Source organism: Ovis aries, chromosome 9, assembly GCF_016772045.2.
Source record: "Ovis aries strain OAR_USU_Benz2616 breed Rambouillet chromosome 9, ARS-UI_Ramb_v3.0, whole genome shotgun sequence".
Classification (NCBI taxonomy): domain Eukaryota; kingdom Metazoa; phylum Chordata; class Mammalia; order Artiodactyla; family Bovidae; genus Ovis; species Ovis aries.
The window spans coordinates 72,019,991-72,046,052 of NC_056062.1; the positions used below are offsets into that span (position 1 = coordinate 72,019,991).

Sequence of the window (26,062 nt, forward strand, 5' to 3'; positions counted from 1 at the left end):
TGAAACCTTACAATATACCACAGACCTTTGGAAACTGTGATGGTTAATTTTGTGTATCAGCTTGGATGATGTTTTTGTTGAGACTGATATTTGAATCAGGGTACTTTGAATAAAACAGATTGCCCTCCATAATGTGGGTGGGCCTCACCCAATCAGAAGAAAGTCTGAATAGGAAAAAAAGACCGGCCTCCCCAAATAACAAACTTCATCTATACCATCAGCTCTGCTGGGTCTCCAGCCTGCTGACTCACACCGCAGATTTTCATCAAGCCGACTCCATGACCGTGTGAGACAATTCCTTATAAAATATATAAACACACACACATCACACACCCTATTCTGTTTTGCTGGAGACCCTGGACTAAAACAGTGTCCCTTGGAAAACAGTCAAATTTAGGCATGTAAAATCCCCAAATGCCTAAGGTCTATAATTTGACTTATTTAATTTGGTGTGTCTTTCCAGTTTTAAACTTGAAAGATTTTAATGGACCCATTTTTACAGGTGACTGAGTAGTAATAATATTTAGTATTTCTTAATAATTCAGGTATGCTACCTCATTTAATCTTTACAAAACCCTGACAAGCTAGGCAGTAATATTGTCCTTATAGATAAAATTTCTAAAGACAGTATTAGATTGCAGCATGGGGGTCTCAACTCAGATGGAGTTGACCTTGGTCTAGTCATTCAGCTTCCCAAAGTAGCAATTTCCTCCTGTGAAACAAAGGAGGGAAAAAAAAAGGATATTATCTTCTCATATGCTTATGTAAGAATTAAATGAGATATAAAACCTGTAAAGCACTTTGACCCTAACTGGCCCATTGAAAATATTAACTATATTCTGCTATTAAGCATAAACTATCTAATAAGATAATGAGGTGTGAACAAAATCTTATTTATTTCTATGTTCATTGTTTCATATGATTCCAAGAAGAACATTTGGTCAAATCAATTCTTTTGATGTTTTCATATAGCCTATATTTCTGGTAATGTTCTATATATATATATCCAAATGCCCGCTCTGCAAAGGCTTCCTGCAGAAGGTGGCATATTGCTAATGTACTTCAAGATGGGAACTCGAAAGATATAAAAAGGATTTGACATCTGGCATGGTGACTCAATTAATTACTGTGTTGGATTAATTAGTTTACTGGGTCTCTTGAGACAACACCATGAGCCTGAACACTGGTTGGTGAATAAGCAATTTAAAAGAGTGCGCTAATTCCAAATTTGATTTCAGGTTGGGTAAGGTAGGGTAAGGTAGGGTTAATAGATTATATATTGTATTATGAAGCAAATTTATCTTCATGATATAAAACCTATATTAAATGACTGTCAAAATTATAAAGAGGTAATAACATTGTGGAACTCTTTGAATTAATGCCTAATTCTTCAGTCATGATAGTTATGAAGTATTATAACAACTACTTTGCCTGAAGTAAGAAAAAAGAACCTACTTGTAATCATTGCATATTTCTCCCAAAGCTTTTAATAAATTTAGAATTCATGTAAAGAAATTCCTAATAATTTTATTGTACTCAGATCATGTTACAGAGGCTATTGGGAAGCAGTGTGATCTGGTATTTAAAAACACAGATTCTGGAATAAAAAAGCCTGAGCCTTAATTTTCTTATCTATAAATAAGATTTTAAATAGGACCAAATTCACAAGTTTGTTTTGAGGAGTAAAGGAGCTAACGCATTTCTAATCCTCCATATAGTGTCTAGAAAAGAATACATACACAGTGCAAATTAGACAGTTATTCTATAGAAGTAACAGTAGTGCCAAGAGTACTACTAGTAGTATTTAATGACATAAAATCAAAAGTAAATTCTAGGAAGAAAATATTATTATCAAAAAAACCTTTTTTAAAGTATATTTTAGCAAAGCAGCTACATTTTAAAATAGAGGAAAATTCTATAGTTTAGGGAAATAACATGAGTCAAATGTTTAAATTCAAAGACAAAAGAAGAAAACTAAGTTATTAAGATTATTTTCTATTAAATAATTATTCACCACAACTGGGTTTTTGATACACTACACAGTATCCATTCACTTCAAATAGTACCAAGAATACTACAATGTCACACTTATAACCAAATTACTTAAATGATATTAAGCATGGCATAAGATAGCTTTAGAGTGATACAGAAATATGAAAAAAAATTATAGCATGTCTAAAAAACAGGAAATTATTTCATTGAAAAATTGAACTTCCACAGATAGGTTTACTTTCCATACATCATAATTTAGCATATGCTAAAGATGTATAAAAAGCATCATTCTACATATATATCATGATATAAAGATTAATTAAAAATAACATTTTCATAGAGATATTATGCTGATATAATAAAAAGGAAAACATGTGTTTCTTACAGTAACAATAGCTGACACCTAAGCGGCATTACACTTTTGAAGAAATAGCAGGCAAATGACAAAAGTTTGTGTTGGTGTCTGATACACAGTGATAAATAAGATAAATATCTTATTGCCTAAAACATTTTGAAAGCAATGCTAGAGTACCAATAGAAACACTCAGATAAAATGGGTTTTGCAAAGGATTTAATTCAACCTTTGATGTTGAGACAGTCTTCCTTGCCTTTGCTTGATTAAGCAGTATAATAGCTGGTATCACCCTATCAAAGGAATCAATAGAACAGTCCACTATACAACTCAGCCACAAAGGTCAGCAGTGTTTGTGGAGCCACTTCTCAAACCCCTTCTGCAGCAGGCACACTGGACCACCACACAGCACACTGCTCCAGATTATTAAATATTTAGCCTGGTCTGTCAACTTGTTTGGTTCTTAAATACATGTGAAGTCTCCTACTTTATCCTTTTACGGATAAACACAAGGATTTAGAAAGTAAAAAGCACACTTCTTGAATCTGTTATGCTGTTTAAAAGTTGGATGACACAAATGTTTCTTATTTATTCCAGTCATTACTTTTAGTTAAATCAATAACCTCTTTCTCATTCACATGGCACAAAATAAGCAGAGATCTGCACATATTAGTTTCTTTCATGTAATAACCCGAAGAAGTGATTTCTTTCATGTAATCAACTGAAATAGGAAAGCAACATTGCTGAGTCAGGTACACTTGTTAAAACCCCTCTGGGAGTTCTTATGCCCCCACCCCACCACCTCAATGCAGATAGAGTCATTTAGCAGGCATGAAACTCTTCCTACGTAAATGGCATTTAGAGAGAGGGACTTCCATTTCATATCTATATAATATTTTTATCCCCAAGTTTTGTCACTTGTATTATCACGCATAATAGGAGAGGTCCTGGTGTCCTGATTCCTGGACTTTGTGCAAGTTACCTTACTGCTGCTGCTGCTGCTAAGTTGCTTCAGTTGTGTCCAACTCTGTGCGACCCCATAGACGGCAGCCCACCAGGCTCCCCGTCCCTGGGATTCTCCAGGCAAGAACACTGGAGTGGGTTGCCATTTCCTTCTCCAATGCATGAAAGTGAAAAGTGAAAGTGAAGTCTCTCAGTCATGCCCAACTCTTAGCGACCCAAGGACTGCAGCCCACCAGGCTCCTCCGTCCATGGGACTTTCCATCAAAAGTACTGGAGTGGGGTGCCATTGCCTTCTCCGGTTACCTTACAAGGCAAAAGGAAATTAAAGCAGCTGGAGTTAAAGTTGCTAGAGTATCCTGGATTACTCAAGTGGGCCCAATGTAATCACACACATTCCCGAATGTGCAAAGGGATACAGAAGAGTCAGAGTCAGAATAAAGATATGTAAAAGATTCAGTCAGCCGTTGCTGGTTGCGAAGATGGAAGGGAGCCATGAGCCAAGGGTTGTGGACAGCCTTTAGAAGATGGAAAAGCAAAGAAAACATCTGTCCCCACCTTCTAGAAGCTCCAGCAAAAAAAGCCCTGCAGACATTTTGATTTTAGCCTGGAGAGATTCATTTCAGACTAGATTCACTTCAGATTATGATTCATTTCAGACTACAAGACTACAAACTTGGGTTGTTTTAAGCCACAAAGTTTGCGTTAACTTGCTGGAGCTGCAATAGGAAACTAACATGTTGAATTAAGAAATGAAGTTTAAATGTAATCAAATACTCCATCTTTCCATAACTTTTTAAGATAGCTAATCAAGTGTTCATATAATTTTTCCCAGAGGTAGACTTTCTAAGCTCAGAATATTTACAAAAAAGTTAACAAGAAAAATTATGATGCTGATCACTCATCCTCACTCTTAAAAGTACAAATAGAATTGCCAAGCAATATCAAGGTTGTTTATTTCTTGTTCATCATGTAAACCTGTAATGTATGACAATTTGTGTCATCTTAAGAAGAAAAGCATTTGTATATATTATTAAATATGAACAATATTAGTCTGGCTATGAAGATAAAGCAACCTTATAAATTACCTTACTAAATAACCATTCAGTGTGATTAACCTGTTTCCTTCTAAATTCTGCATATAATACTGTCAGAGACAAACCACTTGGAAAATATTTCAGTTTTACGGTCCATGAAAAAGAAAAAGCAAACTATTACTTTTAGTGTTTTTACCAGGAAGCAAGCGGAGATAATTTCTGTGCCATGACAAAGTATTAAGAGTCAACCATCTCAGAACATCCACATACCAAGGAATTATTATTCAAGTCCATCTTCCCAGCGAATGGTCCCCAGGTGGTTCCCACTGGAAGTTGCTGCCGACTCTGAATTTTTCGCTCTCCATCTTTCTGAAACACCTCCAGCTCTCCTGCAGACAATGAGCACATGAGCGTTTAAGTACTTTCGCTTATGTTTTACCAACAGCTGACTGTTTTTGTGTGTTTGGCCTACGTGCACAATATTCTCAGGATTCATATAACGAGAATTGATTATGTTCATCTCAACCGATCTTGGTATCCTGAGAGGATAATAAAACTTGTCCTTTTAACTGTATTCACATTTAGTCCAATTTCTTTCTTGAGTTTCTGCACACTTATCATCTACTGTAGGGCTTCCCAAGTGGCTCAGTGGGTAAAGAATCCACCTGCAATGCAGGAGACGCAGCTGCTACTACTGCTAAGTCGCTTCAGTCGTGTCCAACTCTGTGCGATCCCATAGATGGCAGCTCACCAGGCTCCTCCGTCCCTGGGATTCTCCAGGCAAGAACACTGGAGTGGGTTGCCATTTCCTTCTCCAGTGCATGAAAGTGAAAAGTGAAAGTGAAGTCACTGAGTCCTGTCCAACTCTCAGCAACCCCATGGACTGCAGCCCACCAGGCTCCTCCATCCATGGGATTTTCCAGGCAAGAGTACTGGACTGGGGTGCCATTGCCTTCTCCAGCAGGAGACGCAGGCAGGCCTCGATTTCCATCCCCGTGTTAGCAAGATCCCCTGGAGGAGGGCATGGCAGCCCACTCCAATATTCTCGCCTGGAGAATATTGCTCCTTGCATGGACAGAGGAGCCTGGTGGGCTACAGTCCACAGCGTTGCAAAGGGTCAGACACGACTGAAGTGACTGGGCATGCATGCACACACGTCTACTGTAGTCAATTCTATTCAGTAAATCCTTAAGAACCAGAAATGATAACACATCTTCAAAAAGCACTGATACAATGTAAAATCAGACAGGGAATATTGGGACAATAGCTCAGAGTTAAAATTCCTACATTTGATCACCAATGTAAGTAAAACATTGCAATTACATATATATATTAAGTGAAGTGAAGTGAAAGTCGCTTGGTTGTGTCCGACTCTTTGTGACCCATGGACTAAATACAGTCCATGGAATTCTCCAGGCCGGAATACTGGAGTGGGTAGCCTTTCCTTTCTCCAGGGGATGCTCCCAACCCAGGGATCAAACCAAAGGTCTCCCGCATTGCAGGCAGATTCTTTACCAGCTGAGTCACCAGGTAAGCCCAAGAATACAGGAGTGGGTTGCCATTTCCTACCCCAAGGGATCTTCCCAAGTCAGGGATTGAACCTACATCTCTTGTGTCTCCTGCATTGTCAGGCGGATTCTTTACCACTGCGCCACCTGGGCTTCCTAAAAAGATATATACCTTAGGCCATAACTCTACTACAGTGATACAAGACTTTTGTGAACAACATGGAGAGTTTTTTTTTTAAGTGCTTGGCGATTTCCTGAAATTACGACTAATTTCAGTGGATAGGACAACTACATGTGCAAACAGTGGAGGTGTATGTTTTCCCAAATAAAAAAACAATGTTCAATCAAAGTCGTTATGCTTTTATATTTGGTACTTTAGGCAAGACTTTATGCTACAAGTTTGGACAAAAACCCTTCAAAAACAGGCAGTTTAGGTTGATACTCTCCTTTATTTCTTCCCAATTATTACTTTGCGATCATTATATAGAAATAGGAAATAAAGACAGTATTCGATGGCATACAGTAGGAATCAATCAAAAGCTCACTTAAGAAATAAATGAATGGATTAATAAAAAATATATAAATGAAGGCTTCAAAATGTCAAAGAATGGCCATTAGACCTAAACATTGTTTGGGATAAATGAAAAAAGAAATATTAATCAGGAACTGGAGACCTCTCTTTAAGTAATTAAATCTATGACATTCATGTTCTGGGATTATTTCCATACTATATTATCCCACTAAATTTTTTAATATTTCAAAATGTTAATCATAATAATGTAATTTGCTATTTTTAAAATAGAATTTTATCTCAACCTGTTCAAGACCAGACCTGAACATGGAAGAAATGGAATAGGAAGAAATATGAATGTTAACCCATATAGAACAGATAGCTGAGGAAAGTTCTAAATAAAACAGAATATATTCACTTGCTTCACTCAGTATGACACAGGGATCTAAAAAGATATTATACAAATCAACTTACTACAAAACAGAAAGAGACTCACAGACTTAGAGAATGAACTTGCAGTTGCAAGGGGCTGAGGGGGGAGAAGGATGTGAGAGTGTGGGATTAACACGTTACACACTTCTATATTTGAAATGGATGACCAACAAGGAACTACTGTAAAAAGCACATGGAACTCTGTTCAGTGTTATGTGGCAGCCTAGACAGAGGGGGATTTGAGGGAGAATGGATACACATATATGTATGGCTGAATCCTTTCGCTGTTAACCTGAAACTGTCACAACGTGGTCAACTGGCTTAATTTGTTTACCTTAATACAAATAAAGTGTTTTAGAAAATCAGAATGAATTCAGTAATTATACTTTGCAAATGATATATAAGTCATGGTAGGCGATACAAAATATTTGCTTTAATCTGACCTTAGTTTCCCATCAAGTTAATAACTAAATTTAAATATATAGCTTTAACTTTGATGCTTTTAAAAGCAACACCATAGAAATAGAGTTTTCAAATGATAATTTTCTCCAAATATATGCCCAGGACTGGAATCGCTGAATCATACAGCAACTTTATTTTTGGTTCTTCAAGGGATAGCCTTACTATTTTCTATTGTTGCTGCACCAATTTACACTCCCACTAGTAGTGTGTGCTGCTGTGTGCTCTCAGTCATGTCTGACTCTTTACAGCGCTATGACTATAGCCTGCCAGGCTCCTCTGTCCATGGGGTTTTCCAGACAAGAATACTGGAGTGGGTTGCTATTTCCTTCTCCAACCTCTGGTAGTATATAGGAGGGTTCCTTCTCCCCCACAAACTATAATTCAAAAAGATACATGCACCCCAATGTCCACTGTGCTAAGTCACTTCGGTCATTTCTGACTCTTTGTGGACCCTATGGGCCATAGCCCGCCAGGCTTTTCTGTCCATGGGGTTTCCCAGGCAAGAATACTAGAGTGGGTTGCCGTTTCCTTCTCCAGGGCATCCTCCCAACCCAGGGGCTGAACCTGCATCTCTCACACCTTCTGCACTGGCAGTCGGTTTCTTTACCACTAGTGCCAGCAGTACTGTTTACAACACCCGAGATGCAGAAGCAACCTAAGTATCCACAGACAGACAAATGCGTACAGAAGACGTGGTATATGCATACAATGGAATATGACTCAGCTATAAAACAGAATGAAATAACATCATTTGCAGTAAAATGAATGGACCTAGAGAATATCATACTAAGTGAAATGTCAGACAAATATATAATATTGCTTGTATGTGGAATCTAAGAAATGATACAAATAAACTTATGTAGAAAACAGAAATAGACTCATAGACATAGAAAACAGAATTATGGTTACTAAAGGGGAAGGAAGGAAGAGGGGATAAATTAGGAGTTGGGGATTAAAATCACACTATTAACATGTATATTTCGCATTTCACTTTCATGCATTGGAGAAGGAAATGGCAACCCACTCCAGTATTCTTGCCTGGAGAATCCCAGGGACGGGGAAGCCTGGTGGGCTGCCGTCTATGGGGTCGCACAGAGTCCGAGACGACTGAAGCAACTTAGCAGCAGCAGCAGCAGCATGGTACTGACGAACCTATTTGCAGGGCAGGGATAGAGACGCGGATGTACAGAATCTACTTGAGGACACAGCGTGGGGAGGAGAGGGTGGGACAAACTGAGAGAGTAGCAAGGAAATGGATACATTACCATGTTAAAAAGATAGCTAGTGGGAAGTGGCTATATAACACAAGCAGCTTAGTCTGATGCTCTGTGATGATCTAGAGGGATGAAATTAGGGGAGGGGGGAGGTTCTACAAGGAGGGTTACATGTATGTGTGTGTGCGTGCTAAGTCACACCAGGCCTTTCAGACCCCATGGACTGTAGCCCTCCAGGCTCCTCTGTCGATGGGATTCTCCAGGCAGGAATACTGGCGTGGGTTGCCATGCCCTCCTCCAGGGGATCTTCCTGACCCAGGGATCAAACCTGCAGTTCTTAAGTCTCCTGCATTAGCAGGTGGGTTCTTTACCACTAGAGCCACCTGGGAAACCTTCATATAGGTATACTTGTAGCTGATTCACTTTGTTTTATGGCAGAAACCAACAACATTTTAAAGTAATTATCCTCCAATTAGAAAGAAAAAAGAACACTATTATATATAAAGCAGATAATCAACAAGGATCTACTACCGTATAGCAGAGGGAACTGTACTCAGTATCTCGTAGTAACCTATAACAGAAAAGACTCTAAAACCGAATACACACACACATATAAATAACTGAATCATTTTGCTGTATATCTGACATTAACACAACACTGTAAGTCAATTATATTTGAATAAATCTTTAAATGAAAGCAATACCATCAACCTGAATTCAATATCTTATTTATCTACTTTGTATCACCTTCTTTTAATAGTTAGAAGACAGACATCGTTTTCCATGCTTTTATTGCTCAGCCCCAAAACCAGAATAACATATATAAACAACAATCCACTAAAATATTGTGTAATGGTTAAGTTCTGCCCATTATGAACATAAATGTATCTGTATCTGAATAATGACGATGTACTGGAAACAAGAATTCCATGTTCACCATAAAAATTTAAATTCAAGAGCTAAACCACCATCCTTCCTTCTTATGCTTCCATCCTTTCTCATGTGTCAATTACAGTAAAAATGGAAGTACTCATTAAACTTATTAAATGAAGACAGACATACATTTCTCTTGTTTTTCATTCTTATGTATCAGTAGCTAAAGATGATCTGCAATGAGGCAAATGGATCCAAAAAGATTCAGTAAGTCTGAGCTTCTTAAATATTGCTTTATAAATAAAACCTTGCTTTAAATAATATATTAATGCTTAAAAGTATTGAACTCCGAAGCCTTCTTGTAGTTCAGGAGATATGGAACAATAATAATTTGTTTTCTGCATGCAGAATAACAAACCCATTTCTGAGATTTTCCCCTGAAAATATATTTCAACCTCATACAAACCTTTTGATTACTGAGTTGAAATCAGAGACTTGTATAGGAAATCCTCAAAGATAGAGCATAGCCAACAATCTCTTATGACATCAAAAAGAGCTCAGTGGGAGATATCCGTTATCATATGCCTGCAGTTTCAAATTGATAATGCAGTTATTTAAATTTGGGGGATAACTTTTCCATTTGAAAAGAACTTGTTTAATTTCTGATAGTTCTTATTTTTCAATCATACATTTTAAACAATTTCCTTACAATCTACCCTTTAAAAACAAAATACTTTTCAATTCTTCAGCTAAGAATATTCTTTTCTGCATAAAAAAATGCCTAAATAATTTGCTGTTTTTACATACTAAAAAAAAAATGTCATGTCACATTTCAAGTGATACTGGAGGAATCATGAAAATCTTTGAAAACCCTTTAAAAATGTAATTCATCCTCTCTTTCTTCCACTGACATTTTTCATTTGAAAAGGGTTCAGAGTCAGTCAAACAGTGACTTCTTATCTATACCTGTGGATTTACAAGCAGGTCTGTCTTTTAATGGATTAAGAACTACAAACTTAGGGCAAATCATGAAGTGATACCCCAAAATCTCCAGTTTCCGAGGTGTCTTTGACTATGCATTAAAATGTTAAGCAGCTCTTAAAGATGACTATAACAGAAAGTCCAGCAACTGTTCAAGCTCTCAAGTCAATCTCTTCAAGTCTGTTAGGCAAACTGGCAGATCTCAAGCAAATCTCAGTCTCCATTCTAGTCTATCAAGATGTTAGATGTTATTTTGAAGTTTGTGAAATTCTTTCTGCTGCTGAAACAGTTAAATAAAAATATTCATTGATTCAGAGCAGCTTTTCAGAAAGCTGGGCTTCCCTTGTAGCTCAGTCAGTAAAGAATCTGCCTGCAGTACAGAAGACCTGAGTTTGACCCCTGGGTTGGGAAGATTCGCTGGAGAAGGAAATGGCAACCAACTCCAGTATCCTTGCCTGGAAAATCTCATGGACACAGGAGCCAGGTGGGCTGCAGTCCCTGGGGTTGCAAAGAGTCGGGCACGACTGAGCGACTAACACTTACTTTCAGAAAACTGCAAGCACATTACAAAATAATTAGCATTTATACCCTACCATGCCGGCATAGTTTAACGACAGCAACAGAAATATGATGGAAGCTTTATTTCATTTAGCATACATGTTGCTTTTGAGTATAATATTTTTAATTTTTTCAAAGTCTAATAAGAGTCATGTAATAGAGGAAATACCATGTACTACAATAAGATTAAATACCATGTACATTTTAGTTCCTCTATCAAATAGTCAGTTGATGGCCATGAATAAATTCTATGTTTTATGAATCTTTGGCTTGTCATTGTTTAAGGGGTTTGTCACTTACTACTTAATATGGTGTCCATGACACCATGATTTTCTTTCTCCAGATGTAATATATTATGAGAGGTAGAAAGAACACTGAGATCGTGGGTCAAAGACTCAGGTCTTAAAACTAACTTATCATAAAAGGAATGTTTGACTTAAAAAGATGAGAGATTTCAAAATAAAGACAGCAAAGATCCCTTTTCACTGGATTTTCTTACTCATTCTTTTTTTGCATCCATTCATTAGCTTATTCATTCATTTATTCCACTAATATTTCTCAGTTACACTCAGGATAAAGCAACAAGCAAAACAAACTTAGAGCCTGGATAAATTTGAGGAAATGTAATCCATAAGGTTTGGGAAGTTGAAGCCATAGAATTTAGTATCACTTTTAGATTTTAGGAGTTAGGAAAGGAAAAATCCAGCAATAATGTTCTGGGTATCTGGCAGGGGCAAATGGGTCAATGGCCATATACCTATTGAGATAAAGCAGGCACACAGGGGAAAAAAAAAAAGATTTAAGGTTAAGATGAGGAATCATAGCTTGGAAATATTGGAGCCAAAGTGGCTTTGTAAGGAAGGCAAGAGGTGATTTGGGGTGGGTTAGGTAGCCAAGCGTGTGACTTGGAAGCAAGGTCTTGACTAGAGTGAAAAATGTTGGCATTTATTCGTTAAGACCAGCTTGTATATGGTAATAAAATTCATAGAATTGTTGATCTAGAAGAGAGTATAACATGATAAAACAATAAGATTGAGGATAGAGTTCCAAGAATTTTCAAAAGGCAGAGAGGTAGAGGAGCAGGCACAGAATTTAAGGGAAGTGTAAGAAAACAGAAAAAAAGGAAGAAACTGGACATGGTACCATAGCATCCAATGGATTGATTGAGAATTTATAGGAGGAAGGATCAATCAAGTAACCTGAAAATTTATGTAAGTAAGAAAAGGACTGGGAAAATTCCTTTTGATGAGATGGAGACCATGGGTGTCTGGGATGAAAGGGGTGTTTTAGAATAGGAGGCCAGCACACGGATCAGAATAGGTTCAAAATCAAATCGGAGAAAAGTGGCACAAGTTATGTGATCCTGACCAAGTCCCTAACCCTCCGAACTTCAGTTTCTTCAAACCAAAAAGTAATTACAATATCTTTCTCATATGGTGGCTGTGAGGATTCACTCAGATAACATGTACACAGTACCTAATAAACATTTACTATTTCACCACAAAGAAAATGAAGTCCTTCTAAGAGCATGTCCACATACTTCCATCATCACATCTAGCCATTCAGTGTCTGTGGTCACATTCCTTCTTTAACACCTCTATCCAAAACACTCTCCATACCTTGATTTTTATCTTTCTTTTAACTATCTCCTGGATTCACATTTCTTATCAGCATTTCCCAGTTTTGTTTGTTTGCTTGTTTGTTTTTTGTTTTCTATCAACTGAGATGTAGAGGACCAGCCAGCCTCAATTCACTCTACAGCTCTGATTTGGGCTCCAAATCCTTGCCAAGATAAACTTACTTAAACCCCACTTTCATTATGTTATTCATTTGTGCAAGTCCCCTCACTGCTTCCTTTAGACCATCCGACTTGAACATCTATGCCTGAATCCTAATACCATCACAGCGTTGCTCCACGGAGTCTGCTTGACTGCCTATTTGCTCTCCAGAATTAACTCTTCCTTATCACACCTTCCTCCTCCTCTAGCTTAACTCCCACACCTTCCTGAGAATTGTTGTGGCTACCTTGCAGACACAACATCATCCTGGCTGCCCTGATAAATCCTACTAATGTTGCAAGATTAAAGATATTCTCTTTCACCAAACAATTCTGAACTCTACAATAAACTTGAGTTCTCCTTTCCTAATTCTCCCATAACATTTACAGTCCACACAGTTTTGCATTTAATTATTCCCAGTGGTTTCCCTTGGATAACTCTTCATCTCAACAGGATTATATGCATCTTGAACTCCAGATGTATTTTTTTATTTGTTTATTCTATGGTAATTAATACAGTTTGTGATGCAATAATTGCAGAATACAAACTGAACATCATTGATTGGATGAGAATTTTCATAAGCTCATAGACCTAAATTGTACAGTTAAAAGTTGATTTTAAAGACGAAAAAAAAGTTGTCTTAATATATGTCTGTTCTCTGTATTACAACAATCATACATTTCATTTGCTCAATATTTTATTGCATTAACTACATTACCTCGTGTGTGAAACATGGAACAGGATGAAAAATAAAGGTTCTTTTTTCCTGCCCAGTTCATATTTTTGCAGCTACTCTTCAAAAAGAAGCCCACTTTAAAAAATTATTTTTAACATGCTGGGTAAGTTCACACAAAATATTTGAGACACATAGGATGGACTAATCAATTTTGGTAAAAGATAATATTGTTAGTGCTGAGGGCTGTTTCTCTTATCTTCTTGATAATGCATACTTTTAAAAGTCTGTGATTACTCAAAGACTTATGATAGCTTCACTTAAAAAAAAAAGCCCTAAGTCAGAAATCACTACCAAACATACTGCAGCTTTTAAGATATCAACCTACTTTTTTTTTGTCCAAATAAAAGAAGTTTACTGTGGAAAGAACACTTAAAATCAAGAGAGATGCCCTCAAATCTTTCTTTACTGAAGGTGCTATCAAGTCAATGCCTTGTTTCTTTTTAATAAAGTCCTTTTGATATCCCATTAAAGAGCAAAGTATATGAAAACTATGGCATACCAAAGGGGAACAGACAAGATGTGGGCATTTTAGCATAATTATCAGCAATCATGCTTCAACTGAATTCAGCATTAAGTTGATGGCATAAACGTATATGGTATTTACGGGACATCCCTTAACTCCAGGCTCAGATTTCAAAGAAGATGGCTGCAAGTAAATGAGATGACAGAAGATCCTATTTCATTTCCTGAAAATAAACTTTGGGTTGATTTGAACTTGGTTTTAAATATATAACCAAATTTTAAAGCAGACCACATGAATTAGCTCATAATGTTTATCAGGCCTTACTACAGCACAAGGCTATAGCGTCAGAACCCATATTTATATTTTCTTCATGGTTGGAAAACATTATACATCATGGTATCAAACATGGACAGCCCTGAAGTCATGCTGAGTTCAAAAAGCGCTCAAAGATTCTAAAAATCTCAAAACATTTTCAAAGTCAGCCAAGGTGGCTGAAGTATGGCAGAGCTCTTGCTATTTTATGGTTTAACCATTTGACAGCTGCCCGCCAGATACATAAGAGGGTTAGGCGATCATTTTACTGCTGATTATCTTCACAGCCAAACTGCAGTCTTGCCACTATGCCTGTTTCCTCAGGCATTAATAACAGCATGTTTCATCTGCATTTTAAGAGAAATAGTGCCATTTATACTATACTCTGTTGATCCATCTCAAAGCATGGTTTGGCACGGGAAATGATGGTTCTTGGTTAACAGCTACAAATTGCCTTATAGGGACACCTTTTCTAATTTTCCTTCTCAATTTTTGAGTCATACAGTCATAACACACACTAAACTACAGTTTTGAACATAAACTTGAAATACGACATTCCCTATTCAAGTACTCCAGTCAAACCCTGATAAATCAGGCTGGCCATGCCGTGATCTTATCCCTTCTGACTCTTTAATAAATCGAACCTTGTAACTTTGTACTGTTGGAAGTTGTCACTAAATGAAATTGTGACCTTATCCGGCGCATGAACTTATCCTGCTGACAACTACATTTATTGTGTGGATAAGAAAGGAAAAAAAAGAAGAGAAAAGAATAAAGAAAAAAATGAGATATTTGATAATTCTGATCTTAGCCATATGTAACTCTAACAGATGGGATCTTTTTGATGTTCCATTAATGATTTGCCAAAGATGAGTTTCTACTTAGAGAAAAATGCTCACCCTAGGTAAGTGCTAGGGGCACTGCAGATGGCATTAAAAGTGCATGAAGAGGTACTAGGTGACAGCAGCGAATCAGAAGCTATTAGCGTAACACAAAGAGCCCTGAATTAGGTTGTAATTGCACTGGAAAAGATAACATAATGGTGGTGGCAAAATAGAAACATTCCCTTTTCACGCAATGCATTCAGCACCTAAAACTAAAACAAGACACTGGAATTGTCTGAAACGTAGCAAAGTTAATTCACTGCATTTCGTAAGAATACAAAACACACCCTTTGGCTACAGTTTCTAAAAACTCATAGAAAATCAACGTGTATAGCATTAAGAAGCAAATTTACATGCATACGCTACCAGATACTGGCATGTATTTACTAACTCAGGAACCTTTTACTTTCCTATTCTAGCTGGCATTAAGGATTCATTCTGAAGCTATTATATGTCTGAATATTCTATCTTAAGACCCACTGGAACCTATAAATTATCATCTTTCAGACAGACAGAAAGAGATAAAATATGGTTCTAGGTAGTAGTATTACTGGTAATAAAGTACACAATTCAAGATGTTTTTAAAAACAAAACTGAATTGGAGCCGATTATACAGAGTGAAGTAAGCCAGAAAGAAAAACACCAATACAGTATACTAACACATATATATGGAATTTAGGAAGATGGCAATGACGACCCTGTATGCAAGACAGGGAAAGAGACACAGATGTGTATAACGGACTTTTGGACTCAGAGGGAGAGGGAGAGGGTGGGATGATTTGGGAGAATGCCATTCTAACATGTATACTATCATGTGAATTGAATCGCCAGTCTATGTCTGACGCAGGATGCAGCATGCTTGGGGCTGGTGCATGGGGATGACCCAGAAAGATGTTATGGGGAGGGAGGTGGGAGGGGGGTTCATGTTTGGGAATGCATGTAAGAATTAAAGATTTTAAAATTAAAAAAATAAAAAACTAAAAAAAAAAAAATCAAAAAAAAAATAAAAACAAAACTGGGATCTGAAATAACTAAGAAACCTCTACCTGCCTCTTCACATATAAAAATAAGTTTCATACACAGAGACCATGTTCAAGACTGAGAAAGAAATTGCTGTATTCTGCTCTTTGTTCTGTGGTGTATTTATACGAAGCAAAACCTAGCTCATCCCAGGTGTCTGAAACTATTCACTTGGAGTGTGACTAACTCTTGCAAATGTTTGGAAAAGTCACTGGAAGGAAGAACTGCAGTTTCTGGACATTGTTCAGCTGCTGAAAGGAGGAGGGGGAGCTGGCACTCTTTCGCTCAAGAAACCTGGCGCAGTAGGCTTCTTCGCTGCCAGAACCCCCTCTGACCTTTCAGACACCACTCCTTGTCACAGGCCGACCCACCACCACTTCCTGATTCAAATCCTGAGACACAGAGGGAGGGTATGTTCTGGGAGGTACAGTTAGGGAGGAGCAGCCTTGGTTTTGAGAGGTTTTGGGTGAGCAGACACAGGAAACAGCAGCAGTGGAGCAAAAGTCAGAAGTCTCTATCGGCAGGAGGTCCATAGAAGGGTCAGGGCCTGCAGAGCGCTGGTCAGAGAGGCGTGTTCTCTCCACGAGGACAAACTCTAAAGGAGAAACCTTGGGTAAAAATCAACTGTAAGCTCCTGTTCGACAGAAAGTGGCAAGGAATAGCTTTTAAAGCATCTTTAATATAGAACACCAGTAGACCTCATTGTGATTCCAGGGTCAGGAAGACCCCCTGGAGATGGGATAGGCTAACCACCCCAGTTCTCCTGGGCTACCCTGGTGGCTCACATGGTAAGAATCCTCCTGCAATGCGGGAGACCTGGGTTCAGTCCCTGGGTTGGGAAGATCCCCTGGAGGAGGGCATGGCAATGCGCTCCAGTGTTCTTGCCTGGAGAATCTCCATGGACAGAGGAGCCAGGCGGGTGACAGTCCATGGGATCGTGAAGAGTCAGATGTGACTAAGCAAAGCACAGACCTCATTGATATTTAAGGTTCTAAATTTAAGGCAACATTTATTTTTGTCTGTTAAAGTTCCATGTTTTCTCATAGTTACATTTATTAATTTAGAAGACGATATTTGGCACACAATGGAACTTTTCACAAGCCATTGCTGATACTTGAAGATCACTGCCTTATGAGGTATACTGGAGCCAACTGGGAGGTTCACTGGGAAAGAATCCACCTGCCAATGCAGGAGACTCAGGAGACTCACGATCAACCCCTGGGTCCAGAGGATCCCCTTGAGTAGGAAATGGCAACCCTCCCCTCTCCAGCATTCTTGCCTGGGAAATTCCATGGACAGAGGAACCTGGTGGGCTACAGTCCAAAGGGTCATAAAGAATCAAATATGAATGAGTAAATGAACATGCCTCATGAGGTGTATCTCGACATCCATTAATCCAGATACTAGACCTTGAAATACCAGACCACCTGACCTGAGAAATCTGTATGTACATCAGGAAGCAACAGTTAGAACTGGACATGGTACAACAGACTGGTTCAAAATTGGAAAGGAGTACATCAAGGCTGTATATTGTCACCCTGATAATTTAACTTACATGGAGAGTAGATCATGAGAAACGCTGGGCTGGATGAAGCACAAGCTTGAATCAAGATTGCTGGGAGAAATATCAATAACCTCAGATATGCAGATGACACTACCCTTATGGCAGAAAGTGAAGAAGAACTAAAGAGCCTCTTGATGAAAGTGAAAGAGGAGAGTGAAAAAGTTGGCTTAAAGCTCAATATTCAGAAAACTAAGATCATGGCATCTGGTCCCATCACTTCATGGCAAATAGATGGGGAAACAGTGGAAACAGTGACAGACTTTATTTTCTTGGGCTCCAAATCACTGCAGATGGTAACTGCAGCCATGAAATTAAAAGACACTTATTCCTTGGAAGAAAAATTACGACCAACCTAGACAGCATATTAAAAAGCAGAGACATTACTTTGCTGACATAGGTCCGTCTAGCCAAAGCTATGGTTTTTCCAGTAGTCATGTATGGATGTGAGAGTTGGACTGTAAAGAAAGCTGAGCACTGAAGAATTGATGCTTTTGAACTGTGGTGACGTAGAAGACTCTTGAGAGTCCCTTGGACAGCAAAGAGATCCAATCAGTCCATGATAAAGGAAATCAGTCCTGAATATTCACTGGAAGGACTGATGCTGAGGCTGAAATTCCAATACTTTGGCCACCTGATGCAAAGAACTGACTCATTTGAAAACACTCTAATGCTGGGAAAGATTGAAGGCAGGAGAAGGGGACGACAGAGGATGTGATGGCTGGATGGTATCATTGACTCAATGGACATGAGTTTGAATAAACTCTGGGAGTTGGTTATGGACAGGGAGGCCTGGTGCACTACAGTCCATGGGATCACAAAGAGTCGGACACGACTGAGTGACTGAACTGAACTGAACCCAGATACAGTCATGCTTTTAACATTGTGAGATGGTATAGACAGAGATGAAAGAAAATGTATTGACAAGATTTAACAGGTAAACATTCTTAAGTATAAATTGTGATTAGGATGAGTTTTGTCTGGAAGGAAAAATCCACATGAAGCTCCATGTGGGGGTGGGGAGGTCACATTTTAGGTCACAATACGAGAGAACCAAGGGATGGCAAAATAATTTGACAAATGAACAAATAACATGGGAATTATAGCATTATTGTGAAACCCTTTAGTATACTTCAAGGAAGTAACAGTGCCCTGCCAAGTACTCTCAGTCAAAGAAGACTGCAGAAGATTGTTCTAAAAGTGATATTCCATTACACATTTTACTTTTTTTTAAATTCTGAGAATGAATATCATTTTTTTAAAGTTCTTAAAAAGAAATAGAAAACAATTATGACGAGAATAGAAATTTAACATGTTACCAATGAATACAAATTTGAGGATACTTGAGTTCACATCTAACACTATTGCTGCTGCAGCACATATAATACTGAAGTGTTTTATGGCTCAGCAGGTATGTAATCTGCCCACTGTGCAGGAGCCCACAAGAGACATGGGTTCGATTCCTGGTATAGGAAGATCCCTGGAGGAGGAAACAGCAACCCACTTCAGTATACTCACCTGAAAAATCCCACCGTCAGAGGACCTGGTGGGCTACAGTACAAAGGGTCGCAAAGAGTTGGATATGATGGAGCACATGAAGCCTTGATATGGGTCCCCAAACTGGGGAGAATAAATCTTGTGCACTGACCATGAACACATTATCTATATCAGCCATTTAATTCTCTTAGTTTATGGCTTCTTCAGAATTACAATATACGTATGTTAAGTGTTAGTTGCTCAGTCGTGTCTGACTCTGCAACCCCACGGACTGCAGCCCACCAGGCTCCTCTATCCATGGAATTCTCCAGGCAAGAATACTGCACTGGGTTGCCATTCCCTTTTCCAGATATAGGGATCGAACCTGAGTCTCCTGCATTACAGGCGGATTCTTTAGTGTCTGAGCCACCAGGGAAACCCACAATATATGTATATATTTTTTAATTTGAAAATACCTTTAGTCTACAGAAAGATTTACTGTGAAGGTTATAATACAGGCACAAAGATTTTATTTCCAAACCTTGAACTCATTGCTAAAGACATTTTTAGTTTCAGATAATACTTTTAAAAAAGTAATTCCTAAAGATCAAGCAAGCTGCAGTCATTTACTCATAATTCTGGAGTATTTTATTAATGCTTATATATATTCACAGTTGTATATATTCTTAAGTTACACATAACAGACCAGAGTATCTTGCCAAAAGCAGCCTTCTTGACACTGACTTTTTGGGAGGTGCATATAGTCCATCTCTCTGTGCTGTAAAGGCCTTAGCTCTCTAGTATATGACCCAAAATACCCACCATCAGTGTTATGTTTAAAAATCTATCATCTTTTGAAGTCTGTCTCTCATTTCCTTATAAACATTTCCCTGATTCATATAGCCTCTGCATGGCAGAAAATCAGAGGTGATCTCTTCCTTTGAACTTCCAGAGTATTTGATTTTAGCTCTAATAATTTTTTTTAACCATTTTCTTCCGTGTAATAGTGATTTGTGTGTATTTATTATCACTGTACATGGAACATTCTAGATTACCCCACAATGTTTTTACCTGGTAGGGTTGCAGAAATTATAAATGTGTGTGTGTGTATGTTCACTGTTTTGGGTTAAATGATTGTTTTAAAGAAATGATAATTCTTGCACATTCACAATATTTTACTTTATAACACATATTAATGAGAAGTTTGTAGAATAGGCATTATTATTATGATTATTTTATCATTTTACCATCACAGGCATTGGGCTTTTTAACTCAAAGCTGAAGTAACTTATTTAAGTTACAAAATTAGTAGTCTTGTAGGATTTCAACCCTAGTTTTCTGAGCCTCTCATGTTGATTTCACTTTATCAGATTGCCTCTTTTTAAAAATTTTAATGACTTAACTAGGTGGAAGGATTTCAAGCACCACTGTCATATCAGCAGCCATTATAGTGGATTCATTTATAAGATTAGCTGCCAGTCAATTTGGGAAGCAGAATGTGAATGCCTGGAGGACGGGGCCACAGGGTGAGTTTTGAAGGAGGCAAGGTGGTGGAAATATTAAACAAACAAGACACTGGGAAAGCAATACAGAGAGAAGAGTGGCAAAATTATCGTTTGATTATGAGTTCACAACAAACATTTACATTTCTGTCCCACAAATTTCAGATAGAAGAAATCAAAGATACATGGTTTTAAAACAGAGGAATATCCCCCACCTCTCCCCTCTTCACAACAGCCCCTGACTACCATTCCTCAGAGAACGTATTCTGTTACTGAATAAACTTTAAAAAATGAAAAAAATTAAAAGAAAATGATAATCTGATTAAATATATCAAGTCATTATTAACATATGAAATAATATAAACTTTTCTTTCTAAGAACATGAAGTGTATAAGGCATTTTGAATATTCCAAAACAATTTCCCATCTTTTCATTTGGTTGATAGCATTTTCTCTGAAGAGAACTTTCTGATGTGAAATTATACACAGTGATTGCAAACTAGAAAATCTGGTGCCTTCACATTCTCCAACTTGTAAAATATTTCTATATATACACACACACATATGTGTGTGTGTGTATGTGTTATTCTTCTCTTCAATTCCTCTCGCCTTTCCTTGGATCATTCCCTTTCCAACATGAATGTGGGATATAGAAATGCCAGATCGTGAAGAAGGAAGCAAGGGAGAGAGCAAGGAAAGAAAGCAGGCAGGCAGGCTGGCTGGTAGTACTCAAGAGCGTAGTCTCCACAAACTCAGAGATCACTATGCAGAACTGAGGTTTAAGCCTTTCCTCCACTTAGAAGCAAATGCCTCTGACTAAATCATTTCTGTGGAGTGACCTCTAATATGAAGTTTTACATATGCTCATTTGGAGCATGGTCCAATAGACCTACAAGAGATCACCAAGCATTAGTGACACATAGTGATATAGTGAAGTTGCTCAGTCGTGTCCGACTCTCTGTGACCCCATGGACTGTAGCCAACCAGGCTCCTCTGTCCATGGGATTTTCCAGGCAATAGTCCTGGAGTGGATTGCCATTTCCTTCTCCAGGGGATCCTCCCAACACAGGGATTGAACCCGGGTCTCCTGCATCATAGACAGACGCTTTACTGGAATCTAGGACTATTTTTATTCATAAAACCTCACTCAACTGAACTTCATTTATAGAAGTATTTTCTCATTCAAAATTATTTGTTGAACACATAAGTCAGGCAGGATGCTGGATACTAGAGATATAAACATGAATCATATGTAGATATTTTCCTTATGTAACTTATTCTTATGTAACTTATTGGTTGTGTGGTAATTAGCACCTAACACACAAAGCTTTTTGATAAAGGAAAGAGACACAATTTGACCAGCAAGAAGAAAAGTCTCCTACATCAGCTCAGATTCAGAATGACAACTCAGAGGTTTTGAAAGCTGGCAAAAGACAGTATAAATCATCTTTTTTCTTTAATAGATCAGAAATAATTTATTTCAAAAATGAATACAATACAGCGTTAACATGAGCATTTAAACACATTTGTTATGTTACAGGGCGTCCCTGGTGGTTCAGATGGTAAAGGATCTGCCTGCAATGCAGACAACCTGGGTTCCATCCCTGGGTCGAGAAGATACCCTGGAGGGGGGCATGGTAACCCACTCCAGTATTCTTGTTTGGAGAATCCCATAGATAGAGGAACTACTTCCAAGGCAGAGGTTCGGTAAACTAGAAAGCACTGCCTTGAGTTAAAATTATGACCAACTCAGAAGACACAAATGACTGGAATTTGTGGTAAAAAAAAAAAAAAAAAAAAGGTCAAAGACCATAGAAATTGTAAATGATAGTAAGTTTCTGTTGTTCAGTATTGCAAGTGAGTTAATTTTAGACAAAATGATATTTCTTAAAAGTGTTGGAATAGAACTTGTAATGTACCTTCATGTTAAATATTACTAGCCCTTTCTTATAAAATATTTTCAATATTAGAATATTATACTTCACTCTTTTTTGATAATTTCATATAAACTCCTGAAATTGAGATAATAATACTAGAAGTTATCATTAAGCACTACAGATCAGAGACGTAAGCTCATTTGCAAGTGTATCTTCACTAGAAATGCATGCATCTATCACTGTTTATAGTGACTACAGGTAGAAGGGACCCTTTTCATCACTTGTTCCTTGACAGATCACTCGACAGACCAGGTGAAGTAATCTACAGATGGTCATCAACTTACAATGGATCAACTTAGGATTTTCCACTTTATGATGATGCGAAAGCAAAGTGCTTCTGCTGCTGCTGCTGCTAAGTCGCTTCAATCATGTCCGACTCTGTGTGATCCCTGAGACAGCAGCCCACCAGGCTCCCCTGTCCCTGGGATTCTCCAGGCAAGAACACTGGAGTGGGTTGCCATTTCCTTCTTCAATGCATGAAAGTGAAAAGTGAAAGTGAAGGTGCTCAGTCGTGTCCGACTCTTAGCCACTGCATGGAAGGCAGCCTACCAGGCTCTTCCATCCATGGGATTTTCCAGGCAAGAGTACTGGAGTGGGGTGCCATTGCCTTCTCTGAAAGCAAAATGCACTCAGTAGAAATTATACTTCGAATGTTGATCTCTTCCCAGGCTAGCAATGTGCCATTTGATAATCATCCTCTCTTTCTCGTGATGCTGGGCAGCAAGCTATAGCTTGAAGTCAGCTATGAGATCATGAAGGTAAACAACTCTTAATATTCTGTACCCATACAACCATTTTACTTTCAGAACAGTTTTCAATAAATTACATGAGATATTCAGCATTTCATTATAAAATAGTTTTGAGGGTTAATTTTGTCCAACCGTAGGCTAATGTAAGTGTTTTGAGCACACTGAAAGGCAGGCTAAGCTATGACACTGGGTATTAAGTGCATTTTTGACTTACTATATTTTCAACTTTCAGTGGGTTTGTGGAGCTGTAACGCCATTGTATGTAAGTCAAGGAATATCAATATTCTCTAACAGGTGAACACATCCAAAACTAATGGTAAGATTCTTGATATCAGAATCCCCCACCCAGAAACAACCACATCTATCTAAACTAGGTATTTGATGCAAGAAGTCAACTGCCGTTCTTTCTTTAAAAATGTAGATGTAAGTAATTATTATTTGACAATTATATATAAGAATACTCACATAATCAACACTATTAAAATTAAAGGATATTTGTAAAACTCTATCATGTAAATGAATTGAGTGAAAGCCACTACAGTCCATGGAATTCTCCAGGCCAGAACACTGGAGTGGGTAGCCTTTCCCTTCTCCAGAGGATATTCCCAACCCAGGGATGGAACCCAGGTCTCCCGCATTGCAGGTGGATTCTTCACCAGCGAAGCCACCAGAGAAGCCTAAGAATCCTGGAGTAGGTAGCCTATCCCTTCTCCAGTGGCTCTTCCCAACCCAGGAATCGAACCAGGGTCTCCGGCACTGCAGGTGGATTCTTTACCAACTGAGCTATCAGGGAAGCCCCAAATGAATAGATGTTGTCCATAAATACCAAGAATTTTTGTAAATAAATATTAGAGGTTAGAAAGTCTGTTTGGAGTAATGAATGTATAAACATTGGTGACATATTCAAAAAGGCTCTTTTTTTTAAAGATGGATATAAATGTAAAGATAACTTGCACTAAGCTATTAAATATATGTTATGTCTGATTTTCTCTTTAGCTTCACTAACTTAATTAAAACCATAAATAATAAATCATATTCTGTAGCTCCATTTTAGTTTCTTTATATTATTCATCTTAAATATTAGTTATCTAGAATAGAGTTAAAATATAATAGATATTAAACTATGAAAATAATTAAGCACAGTGTTAACTAGAGTCAAAGTAACAATTTTCCATTGCTAAGAGCATAGGCTTAAGCACTCTACTTTCAATTTGTAGTAATAATCTGTAATATTTTCTCCCTCACTGAATGTATGTGTTCCACAATTGTGAATTTTCTTGTATGATGAATTGGACCAAGGAAAGGAAAGCATGACACTTTTATGAGCATATTGGGAAATAATTGCATATAGAGATAATAAGGAGATGGCCAATAGAACATTATTAAATTAGATTTGACAAATTCTTACAATGATTTCATAAATCATCAAGAACAGGGATTATATACACTCTTAGGATTCAAAAATACAGATGATATGAAGAAAAAATGTATTGATTATCTTGAGCACCAGCCTGTATTCTTAGTGTACCCATTGACTTGCTATTATTTCCCATGGGTATCAGTTTAATTTCCTACTTGTTCTTCCGAAGTTTGTTGTGAACATGAAAACAAAAAGGTGAAAGTCTCAATACGATGTCCGGTACACAGAAAGTGTTCAACAAATGTTATAAATTTTATCTTAGTATTTTTAAATTGAGAGTAAATGGATAAAATGAGGGAAGGAAAATAAAGTATATGGATAAAACCTACTCGTATTGCAGACTTGCTTGATCATTGTAATTACTTCAAGTAAGACAAGCTTCTACCCTGAACCATTTTCACTCCAGATGTAGAAAAATGAGAGGCATAAAAGATCATACTGGATCTAAACGATGCCAGGAAGAGCCCCTGGAGGTGATGGAGAGCTTCAGCCCATAGTAATCCACACCGCTATTTCTTAGCTACTTCATAGCTAAGCAAGGCTGAGGTCTGTAGTTGTGAAGTTTAACATCAAAGGTGAGTTACCAATTCCATTTCTAGAACCAGGATTAACTGCTCCACTGACATTATCCTGACAGTGTAGAATTCCAGATAGGAGAAAATAAGGAATATGCTTATATCTCTATGAAAAAAAAATTGAACAATCATATTTAAGACAACGGGAAATATTTATCCTATTTTACTATCATTGTTAGACTTTTTCATTTTCCCCCTCAAGTGTTCTCGATTATAAAATTATCAGGATATAGTCATAATATTTACTGAGTGCTTATTTTGGTGCCAGATACTATATTGAGTCCTTTACTTAATGGTCTCACCCTCACAGCACAGTTAACAGGAGCAACAGAGAAGTAAACTGCTGCTCATGGTAAACCACTTAAATGAAAGGAAAAGTATTTTTATTAGCTCTCATTATCTGTTTTTGAATATTGGGTCTTATTTTTTTCTAAATATTTAGAGTAGATATATATATATATATATATATATATATTACTTTCTTTTCCTTTTTAACTTAGGATAATTTTACTCAAACTGTTGCAATCAAATGAGTCACAACAGGTGGGGAGAGAAGCCGATCAAGATTAAAGAATAGCTATGATTACCTACTACATGATCCAGGAGAGATGGCTCCTGGGAAGAAAGAGAAGTCCCTAACAAGCACTGCTACACTGAATAATGGTGATTATATGTATAATGGACAATTATATGAAAGTCAGGACAATTCTAATTTCTTGACGGGAAAAATGGTAGTATTCCAAATGTAAACAGATACTCCCTGCAGTAGT

General features: G+C 37.7%; 1 protein-coding gene across 1 annotated transcript in view; it reads right to left on the reverse strand.

Annotated features, from left to right (window-relative positions):
• ZFPM2 (zinc finger protein, FOG family member 2) overlaps positions 1–26,062 on the reverse strand; it is a 523,557-nt gene that overhangs the window by 246,921 nt on the left and 250,574 nt on the right. Inside the window, exon 4 of the mRNA XM_027973106.3 lies at positions 4,612–4,730. Within this exon, the coding sequence (XP_027828907.1) occupies positions 4,612–4,730 (119 nt within the window). The remainder of the gene's footprint in view (positions 1–4,611; positions 4,731–26,062) is intronic.